This window comes from Mesoplodon mirus (assembly GCF_964341445.2).
Source record: "Mesoplodon mirus genome assembly, chromosome: 1".
NCBI lineage: Eukaryota > Metazoa > Chordata > Mammalia > Artiodactyla > Ziphiidae > Mesoplodon > Mesoplodon mirus.
The window spans coordinates 1,397,410-1,408,316 of NC_138976.1; the positions used below are offsets into that span (position 1 = coordinate 1,397,410).

Consider the following 10,907-nt stretch of genomic DNA (forward strand, 5'->3'; position numbering starts at 1 on the left):
ATGAATGGGCTTTCACTTGGACGGTTAGGTTGAAATTCAAATTAACACAAATGAAATCGACCAAGGTCTGGAAAATAAGCTTCATAAAGAATTGCGAAATACGACCAAGTGTGAGGGTGGTTTTTAAAATCTGTCTCTCGTTCTCTCCCAACACACTGAGTCCTGCCACAGGCCACAGGCCAGCCAGTCCCCAAGGGCCAGACTCGGCGTGGGCGCCAACAAAGGCACACAGGGGGCTCCGGGAACAGCATGGACGGCGCGTAGAGTGGGCGGGGGCCGAAAGGGTGGAGGGAAGGCCTCCAAGTGAATGGGGCAGTGGGGGGTAAAGGGGGAGGAGAGAGGGAGGGGTGGGTGTCCAGGGGATAGAAAGCCCGGGTGAGCGCCAGCTCCCGCAAGAGGCACCTGGGCCCGGCTGGGAGCAGCTCCCAGCATGCCTCGCGCTCCCTCCCAACCAGCCCAGTAACCACAGGGCGTTCCTAACAACTGGAATCCACGCTGTTGTGCCGCGAGCCTGGGGCTCCCACCCAGCGGACTGGAGCGAAGGACAGCAGGAGCCCAGACCCCTCCCACCTGGGCCAGGGTAGGCGTGCAGTAAAGGGATGGAAATAAAGGGACGACAGGCCCCAACAAGATGAACGACGTGACAGAGGTGACACCGAAATGTTTATTTGACGGCCTCAGATCACCCCTCCCTCTCCCAGCTGGACAGCAGGGGCTGCACTTAGCGTTTCAAAAAATACAGCCTGGAAACGACTCTTCTCCACAAAGCTTTGTGGCCCGGTTCTGTGCAACCCGCTGGTGGCCAGGAAGCCGCCCTGTGAACCACGGCAGCGTCAGAAGGACCCACGGCAGCCAGTGCAGGTGCCCAGGCCCTGCAGGGCCCTGTCACCGAAGCCCCTTGACCCCGCAGGGCCCCGCACGCAGCCTCAGTCCTCCCGCCTTTCAAGCCCGCCTCCCCTGCCCCGAGCTCCCCACCTCTGAAATCAGGGCCTTACTACTGAGGGCAAGAGGCTACCCCTCACCGGTCAAGCTGGATGGTGCATCGCCCCGGGACCCTCAAGGTGCTGGCATGGGTGGCCCCGGCCTCCCGGATGCAGGCCGGCTGATGGGCCCGGGGGCCTCAGAGGAGAGGTCAGGCCTCGCCCGCTCAATGACCACCGGCCTCGGGGAACCACGTGGTCCCCCCACCTGCCAAAACTCCTGGGGGAGGAGGAAGACTAGCCCGGCTTGACCCCAGCCGGCTGCTCCAACCTCCCTGCGTCTCCCCTGGTTTCCAGCCGCAGTGGTGGAGAGCAATCTTTATTCCACTGATTGGCACGTCCAGTTCTGAAGGAATTCACGTTTAGGAAAAGTCCCACAGTCTGCACCGTCTGTGAATGTCTCCCCTAAAGTCACCCCAAAGAAACGCATGTGGACGGTGCTGCCACGGCGCCTCTACCGCCTCTACCGGAAGAGCCGGTAAGTCCTAGGCAGGCGCCCGTCCTTATTCGCCAGCGCCGCCTGGACGTGCTCGTACGCCGGCAGATTGCTCAGGTCCCCCAGGGCGGCTACTGCGGGCTTCCTGCGGAGCATCGCAGAAGCAACTCTCTTGATGTCCTCTGGCTTCACATCGCCTGGCACGGGGAAGAGAGGCGTCAAGGGAACACCCGACCCCGCATGGATCCCACTCCTCCCATGCCGTGGCTGCGGTCCTGGACAGACAAGAGGGGTCCCCAACCTGCCACCGCCTCGCCACCTGCGGAGGAGAGATGCTGAGGACCCCCGAGGGTCCAAGCGCAGCCATGTGTGGACTGCACAGTGAGTTTCTTAGTAAATGGGCGGGTGTTAATTTCAACTGCATTAGGACATGCCCATCCCAACAGGAGTTAATGTAATTAATTAAAAGAGGAAAAAACCTCTCAGCTATGAGTTACCTACATGGCGAGTCTGCAGGGAGGGGAAAACCAAAGCCTTAGCACTGCGTGGACGAAGGATGAGGTCAGAACGAGGGGGGCCGAGGGGCTGCACACGTGGCCCAGCCTTGGAGGGGGGAACCACACCCCTGGGAACTTATTTTCTACAGAAGACGAGGCCTCAGGGAGATCGGGTACTGTGGTACCCGAGGGTCTGAGGGGCTGCTCCCAGGGAGGACAAAGGCCTGCGCGTGAGCGGAGCAAGTGCTGTCCTCAGCAGGACTCTAAACCCAGCAGACACCCAGGGACCACGGCAGCTTCACCCTGGGCGACTCGGCCCTGCAGAGCAGTAGGCAGAGCCCTTCTGGGGTTGCGGACCCTTTGGGAATCTGACAAAGCTAAGACTAACCTGTCCCCCAAAGAGTCACAAGCAAATACAGCTTGGCATCCTGAACTGGAGGCTCAGGGCCTCCTGAAGGCCACTCACAGGAGGCCACGGACACCTGCCACGAGCGCCCGGGGCAGTGCTGCCGGAGCTGGCGTCTCTCCACGCACAGCACGGCACCGGGCCGCACGCTTTCCACCCACCTTCCCATTGAACCTGCGCTGAAACCTGGAGGGGTCATGACAGGCCCTTTCATAAGGGGGCAAAAAGCTGGAGTCACACGGGTCAAGGCGCTCAGCCGGCGCTGGCAGGGCCGGGAAGCAGACCTGGGAGAGGACAAGTCCTGCGGGGGCCACCCCCGCCCTGGGCCCGGGACTCACGGATGAGTGCGCACAGCTCATGGGGCAGCTTCCTGGAGCGGGTGGCCAGCACCTGCCTCCCCACGTCCTCGAAGATGACGGGCCTGGCCTCCAGGTTCATCATGAGCATGGACGTGAGCTGCGTCTTGGCCCGTTCCAGCTCCACCTGCGGGGTCACGTGGCTCAGTCCCTGGGCTCACGCCCATCTCCCAGCCAATCGCAAACGGCCCAGCCAACAGAGGGGCTGACCGAGTGTCCTGGCGAAGGGTCTTCCGCTTACCCAGGGCTGAATAAGGGAACACGGCCCGCCGTGCCTGGGCTCGCGGCCCAAGTCACCAGCAGATCCCGCCACGTTTCCGCCTCTGTGCTTTCTGGGTCACGGCTGGAACTACACTAATGGGGCCTTTACCACATTCGAAATAAGGGAGAAGTATGTGCTTCCCTGGAGTTCTTGGGTTTAAACTTTGCCATGCAGCATGAGCAAGGAAGAACACCAAACACCCAAACTCCAAGACCCCAAAGCTGGCCACATGCTGAAATCACAAGGAAAACAAACTCAACGCAGGCTCTGGGGCTCCCCGCAAATCCCGGCAGGGTCCTGTCAGCTACGTTCACCGCGCTCCCTGGGAAATCCGCAGGAGCCAGCTCAAGCTAACAGCTCTGTATCTGGGGCCAAGTTTAAGACTAAGCTCCAGGGAGTTCCGTTCCTGAAGCCCAGCCTGGAGCGCAAGGGCAGAGACGGGGGGCTGGTGAGAGGTGCAGGCCGCCCACCGGGGAGCTCGCAGGCCTGGAGAACATCTCGGCCGTCTAGAGTCTGCATCGTTTAAGTAAAATAACTCCTGATTTAACACAGGTCTTGATCACTTTTGCAAGTTCAGGCAAATAATTTTTATCTCAAGTTGCTTTCACGTTAGAGAAAAACACCTTTTCTAGCAGGACGCTAATGGAACCACCAAGTGTAAATTTTTAAACACGTTTTTATTTTTAAAATAATGCTTCTTTTTCTGATTAAAAAGGGAGTATGTGGTTACTGCAGAAAACATGGAACGTGCAGAAGAGAAGCTCTGAAGGTGAAGCACACCCACTGACCCCTAACAGGCTCACACGCTGGGCTTCTCTGCTGCTGTGTGCGTGTGTGTATGTGCCTGTGTGCGTGCGTGTGTACACAGCTGTTTGAGCACACTTCCATGTGTAGTGTGTATATAGAATCTGCTTATTGGTGCCAGTTCTGATCCAGAAGAAAAAACAACACTTCTAAACCGTATGGTATGATAAAAAGTAAATGAAAAAAATGAGGGAACAAAATCTCAGGTCAAAACATAAACCAGAGCCAGGAAAGAACTAGAAAAATGCCCCGCGTGGCCCGCTCATTCTGTTCAACACTGCTCCAATTTACCCTTTTACAGAAGGACACAGGGCAGGCACTGGAGGCACGGGCTCGGTCAGAGCAAGCAGACCTGGCGCTGGGGGGGGTTCTCAGCATCAAGACCAGGGAGGACGGGCTCCCACGGGGGCAGGTCTGGGTCACCCCAGGGCTGCACTGTCCTGGCTGGGATGCCGGTGGTGTGGGCACAGAGCACGAGCCCTCTGCCAGCCACCCCTACACCGTGTTCTCTACCCATCGAACACCGCGAGGATGTTGGAAATGGCTCCGAGCCCTACTTACCACATCCACACCCTACTTACCACATCCACAGTTCCAGCCATTAAAACAAACTCTCTCGTGATGATTTCCACCATTTCTCGAACCTGTAAGAGAGCGTGGAGTGGGAGAGCGTGATGTCAGCCCGGCAGCCTTGGTGCCCCGGTTCCCGCAGTGAAGGAGGCCCGGCCCTCACCTGTCTGGGGTCGGCACTGGCGTGAATGCACAGGAGGCCCGTGTCCTCGTAGCTGTGGTGGTAGGAGGTCGCGTTGTACATCCAGTGGTGCCTGTGAGGGACATGGGGAGAGGGACACCAGGGAGGTGTCATGGCCCCAGAGCGTGCTCGCCTGGGCCAGCGGCCCCACACAGCAGGCGAGGGCACCCAACCCACCTGTTGAGCACGTTGAGGTAGAGCCGGGTGAACATGCCCTTGCCAGGCCCACCGGCCGAGAAGGAGCCGCCGCCGCCCATCATCATGTTCAGCACCGCGAAAGCGAGGAAGTCCCCCTCCTGCGGCAGATGGACGGCAGAGCTCAGCCTGGGCCGAGCCAGTGCACGCGTGGCGCCCGCTCCAGGACGCCCTGCCCGGGCCGCCCGGGACTCACCAAGAAGGAACAGCTCTCCAGGCCAATCATGATGTGCGTGAGCTCGGGGAACGGGGTGGGGCCCAGGCTGACACCGGACATGTCCCTTTCCAGCTGGAACCAAGAACGGACACGTGCACTCAGTGAAAGACCACCAGGCCTGGCACGCTTCTCAGTCGGGTGGTCTATAAATGGGTCTACAGAAACTGTACACCAGTGTCAGGAAACCCCTCGAGAGGCGCGACCAGCCGAGCCTCCAGCCCAGGTGGAACTCAGCTCTAAGAGGAACGCGGGTTAAGGTGAACCTAACACCTTCAGGATAAACACAAGATCGGTCACGCTGCAAGAAGTCAAAGAAAGCGCACGCACCCCGAGATGACGGCTTTACCTTGACGATGCCCCCGGTGTACTGTGCCACCGATCCGTCCACGTGCACGGCCGCCCCGCTGCCCCAGGCAGGGCGGGTGCCCAAGAGGTACTTCCTGGCGCATTCCACCAGCTGCTCGTGCTCCACCCCCACCCCGGCCAGCACCATGCGGTCGGGGGTGTAGTAGTTTCTCAGGTAGGAATGAAGCACCGATCGGTCAATCTTTGCGATGTTCTCCGTGGGGCAGAAACGGTGGAGGCCAACTGTATTTTCCCTGTAAGCGGCCTTGATAAAGGAAGCAAGAGAAACACAAGTGACAAAGGGAACACAGCCAGGCCTCCCCAGGCAAGCCGGGACTGCCGTGATCCCCAGCCAGATGGGAAGAGCCCCCCAGCTGCCCGTTTCAGCTCCCGTTTGGCAGGAGCAGCTCTGTGCGTTTACAGAAGTAGTGAAATCTGCCTCCCAGAACGAAAATGCGTAAGAAACGTAAAATAAAAGGCTCACTCTACAGACCTCGTCACCGTAAGGATTAGAAAGTTTAAAACGTGCATAGCTAACAAATTCAGAAATTAAAACTGTTCTGCAAGGCGGCATCAGGCAGGGGAACGACCCCCACAGAGCCCGGGGTCAGGGGTCGAGGCCGTGGAGGTGGCCCGCGTGTCCATCGCACCTCGTGAATCATCTCGGTGAGGAGGGGCTCCGGGTCGGGCCGCATGCTGAGGTCCTCCAGCTCAAACCGGACAGCCATACGCGTCAGCTCGATTTCTTCATCTGCAGAGAACCAGAGACAAGGCTCAGACGGAGGCCGCCCTGAGCCCAGGTCGCCGAGCTGGGCCCAGTGTCGTTCATCGGCAGACACGGGCAGCGCCTCCTCTGCCTTCCTCTGCGGCAGACCTGGGGACACTCGTACGAGTGACGGGGAGAGTGCCCTGCAGGCTGGGACCTGGACGAACTGGGCCTCCTCCCCTCTGCCCGGAAGCAGCCACCTGGCCCCGCTCCGAGCCGCGGCTTCCTCCCCGTACGAGGCGCTCAGGTCCAGACACAGAGGCACAGACCAATGGCGGGGGTGTGTTTCATCAGGTTAACTGGAACCAGCACCAGAAAGATCGTAATGAGGAACCGCAGCCTGGGAACCCCAAGGCCAGGCTGCTGTGAAACACAGCACAGCTAGACTGGCCTGTGTCCACTCCTAGGAGGGAGCTTGAAGTCCTGCCATTTGCAAGGCTGAGGAAGGGAATGGGGACAGAGACACAGAAATTTCTGGTAGCACGTCCATCAGGGTGTTTAAACACCATCTGAGATGCTTTCCTGAAACGAAAGAACCATTTGGCTACAAACGTCAAAGGGCACAGATAGAAGTGTTGAAGTCAGTATCAAGGACGTTCCTAATCGTGAGCGTTGTTTCCAGGGACCCCCTGCTGACTGTCACTGGGGGGTGGGCCCAAGGCTCCATAACACAGCGCCCCTCCCCGGGGCAGTGAGTCAACACACCTCCCAGCATTGCCCCCCACCCCAGGACCCCTCAAGCAGCCCGAACGCACACCTGTTAGCCTGGGGTGCAGGACCACGTCTGCCAGCAAGCCAACCACTGTGTCCAGGCCTTTAGAATCAGCAGACACAGCATACATGGTGGTGTCTCTGGAAAAACCAACAAGACCAACGTCGGGGGCACTAAGGTCACGACAGGTATAGGCTAGGGCGGCAGGGGAAGCGGCTACATCTTCCTGCGTCGAGGGTCAGCACACACCTGGGGCTTTTTCCCCTTTCCCACCCTACAGCAGGCAGGAACCACAGCTGTGCACAGGCTAATCGCTGGACTGGAAGACACTGTCCAGCCCAACTGGAGAGGCAGCTCTGAGCGGTTTTCACCAGCACAAGCCCCCTCTGAGGCTACTCGTGTCATCCTGCGCTGAGTGTCCGCTAGGCCAACTGTCCACACGGGTGCATGCCTGGCCTTAGACGGCTGGGGGACAGAGACTGATCGTGACAGTGGCTCACAGCACGAGGCACTGTGTTCAGACAGGCGCACTGAGGCAGGGGAGGCGCAAACGTGACCACCACAGAGCCACGAGGGCGGCACGGTCAGGCCGGAGACCACGCAGAGCGGGCCCGGCTGCCACGTGGACAGGAGCGAGCCCTGGGGGGGAGACATGGCCACCAGGGCCTCTGCAGGGAAGGGGCCATTCTCAGTGGGGAAGTGCTGTAGGACCACGTGGGAGAGCGGCAGGAACAAGAGCCTGAGCTGGGAATTAGCTGGCTGCACTGGGGCAGAACACAGGCCTGCCTGACCACAGGAAGGGGCTCCCTGGGGAGACGGAGGATGAGCGTTTTCGCAAGAACACAGCCAACCAGTCTGGCTTTCATTCACGGGCAGCCGGGGGCCACACGTTTCTGAACAGACCTTTTTTTGAACGTGTGAACGTACTGCCCCCATGCCAACTCTAATTCTTGGCATTTAACCTATGTTTTCTCTCTCATTTCTTTAGCATTCAAATCGAAATAACCAACCACTTAAAAAAAGTGTGATCTGGGACTTCCCTGGAGGTCCAGTGATTAGGACTCTGTGCTTCCACTGCAGGGGCCCGGGTTCGATCCCTGGTCGGGGAACTAAGATCCCGCATGCCACCTGGCGTGGACCACACACACACACACAAAGGTGTGATCTCTGCCTGCTCATCTCATATTGCCCTGAACAGAGCTTTCCAAAACATGCCCCACACTGGGCAGACAACCACCACCCGCCTTTGTCCACAGCACCCCTACCCCATCTGTGCCCCACCTACCTACTGAACCTTCCCCACCCCAAACCGACCACTGCCTCTTCCAGGCTGAGCCTCTGCACCTGCTGTCCCCTGGGTCTGAGCCACGGCCGCCCATTATTCCACCTGGCAGGTGCCTCCAAGCAGCAGCCCCGACGTTGAGTTGCCCACCGTCCCCTTCCTGACCTTCCCCACGCTCCCACCACCCTTGGCCCCTGGCTCCTGCGTCTACCACCTGTGGTGCAGCCCTTTGCCCCATCTGTGAGCATCCTGGGGACGGGCCTGCTCTGCGTCCCCAGTGCCCAGCCAGCAGCCTGGCTCGAATGACAGGGGAGGTTTGGCCCTCGGAGCGCATGCCTCTGTGAAAGTGTTGCCACCCACCCAACCCTCCACCCGACTCTCTGCCTGGACCAGGGCTCACTTCTCACCATTCACCTCCATGGCCTCGCCAATGGGAGGGGCTCAGGGGGACTCTGCCCAAGGATGAGGACAGTCCACATGGTAAAAGATGAGTCTGTACGTGAAAGCTGGCGTACCTTGACGTCTGGCAGTCACAAATACCCCCGTGCTTCTCCAAGGTAAGCAGAATTTCATCTTTGCTGTCAAATCGATCAGTAGACTAGGAAAAATGAATAAGAGAACCTACGTAAGCCACGCAGAACAACCTCCAAAATACAGTTTTTAAGAAAAAAATTTACTTTTGCTTTCAGAACACATTAAGTCAAATCATCTTTTAACTTAAAAACCTTAATTAGTATCGACTTGGCAACTTAAGCATTTATTAAAATATCCATTTTAGAAAAGCAAACCTTGACAGATTCTTCCCAAGTATAGTCTCAAAAATCACAAGTTGGACACTGACCGAAAATGCCAATTTTTCCAGAAAGTGAGCAATTCCACTGAGATATTTTGCTTCGTATCTTGATCCAGAGTTAATAAGAACTGGCAATAAAAAGAAAATTGACAGGTTAAGTCAGATATTCAAAAGGGAAGATTTAATCAAGACAAACCTTTTAAAATTGTGAATATGACCAAACAGCCAGATTTAAACACGAGAATGACAAATACGTACGTTACCTCGATTCCGAAGGTTTTCACAGTTATATACGTATATCGGTATTCATAGAATTACGTACTTTATATCTGTGGTAGAAAACTTTCAGGCTAACAGAAAGGTAGAAAGACGGAAAAAACAAACCCACCACCAGGAGAGCCACCGTTCATACTCTCGTTACTAAATTTTCAGATTCGACGCCACGCTTTTTCACTCAGGATACAATTCACGAACGATGCCCTAAGTACAAGTAACCGTCAACTGAAGTGTGTGCGGATTACAACAAACGGGGCCACCCACAATGCTACCGACAGTACTTACTTCCTACTGTACAAAACTGTCCAAACTTATTTTGGGACGCCACACGAAGCCCATTCTCCAGTGTGGTGACTTTGGTTTCAAACTTTTCTTGTCCATCAACTGTAGCGAAAACAGGCTTGGGTACCCCGGGCAAGGGGGAAGAGAGGGGGACGCTGGGATAGGCACCGCCACTACTGAACTGCCTGTATGCAGGGGCTCCGAACCTGAAACACAGAAACCAGCCCAGGACAACACAACTGCGATGACGGGGCCCGTGGTGACCACCCAGGTGCAGTTACTTGCGTTTTGTGTGCATTTAAAAAATCCGCATCTTCTTATCTAGAGGACTGATTTCTACACGTCCCCAGAGACAACACAGAGGCGTGACCAAGGACACCGCTGAGGTGTTCCCAGGGACATGCGGCAAGGTGGTTCAGGTCTCTAGGCCTCAAATGCCACCTCCATGAAAGGAGGATTCAGTGGGTTACGTCTGTTTCTACACACCGAGCACGTGGCCAAGCCCTGCCCTTCAACAGCTCCCTGGAGCCTAAGCAGAAGCCACATCTCTTCACCTGGTCCCGAAGGCCTCTAACTCCCCCTCCAAACTCATCTGGTAGCCGCCCCCCGCCCCAGGTCCAGGTCCCACTGGCCAGCTGGTCCGTTCCCCGGACACACTGGGCTCACCACCCCCACGCTGCCATTCTCACGGTTCCCAGCCTGACCTGCCTTCCCCTGCACTGTTCACAGGGCCGACCCGTCTCTCACTCCCCACCCCTCGGCTCAGATGTCACCTCCTCGTAAGCTGCTCCTCCGCATTCCACCTGAACTTAGTCTCTCCTGTTTCTTACCGCCGAAGGCGGCTTACTCCCTTTAAAGCCGACACTTCGCGCATGAGATTGCCTGGACCCAGTGCCTGGTTTCTGTCCCCATCGCACCCAGGACCTCACAGCGAGGGATCAACACCCATCTGTCGCCTGAATGAAAGCGCCAGTGCGGGAAAAGGCCAGACATCCAGAGGAGAGAGGACAGAGCACAGCAGTCAAGGACATGGCTCTGGCGACCACAGAACCCAGGCTTGCCGGCTCGGCCTCACAAGGGGGCACGCGGCCGGAAGGGGCCGGGGCGGAGATGACACGTGACCTCGGACGAGCACCCCCGACCGCCCGGGAGGAGAGGGCGGGAGGGAGGTGGATGGGGCTCGGGGCCGGAGCCCGGGGCGCCATGGGGGGAAGTGCCCCCGTCGCCTCGGGGACCGGGCAGGGGTCCCGCACTCCCAGCCCGCTTGCCGGGCGCCGCCCCTCGGCGTGGGGGAGCCAGTGGCGGAGCGTCCAGAAGGGCGCGGGCCGCCCCAGCCCCCGGCCGATCCCCGGCCGGCCCTCGGCTCACCTCAGCCGAGAGCTGCCCCAGGAGCCCGAGCCTCGCAGCAGCCGCGTCGCCGCCACCACCATAGCCGCCATCTTGAGTCACCGCCCACCGCTCTGTCGTCACTTCCTGTCCCGCCTCCGGCGCCCCCCCGCCCCCTCGAGGCGTTCGGGCTTGCGCTTCCGGTGCGCGGAGCAGGAGCA

General features: G+C 58.3%; 1 protein-coding gene across 2 annotated transcripts; it reads right to left on the reverse strand.

Moving 5' to 3' along the window:
• Nucleotides 1-650: 650 nt before the first annotated feature.
• On the reverse strand, nt 651-10,831 carry PMPCA (peptidase, mitochondrial processing subunit alpha). Of its 2 annotated transcripts, none has more exons than XM_082623871.1 (13): nt 10,729-10,831; nt 9,364-9,566; nt 8,851-8,930; nt 8,525-8,607; nt 6,773-6,867; nt 5,900-6,000; nt 5,251-5,514; nt 4,884-4,976; nt 4,670-4,788; nt 4,475-4,565; nt 4,323-4,385; nt 2,658-2,802; nt 651-1,613 (listed from the first exon to the last, which is right to left on the reverse strand). In XM_082623871.1, exons 1-13 carry the CDS (start codon nt 10,797-10,799, stop codon nt 1,444-1,446), a joined length of 1,578 nt encoding a protein of 525 aa, XP_082479997.1. In that variant the 5' UTR covers nt 10,800-10,831; the 3' UTR covers nt 651-1,443. The 2 variants fall into 2 exon arrangements, with proteins under 2 accessions (XP_082479997.1, XP_082479998.1); XM_082623872.1 differs by lacking the exon at nt 651-1,613 and adding an exon at nt 1,627-1,735.
• Nucleotides 10,832-10,907: the final 76 nt, after the last annotated feature.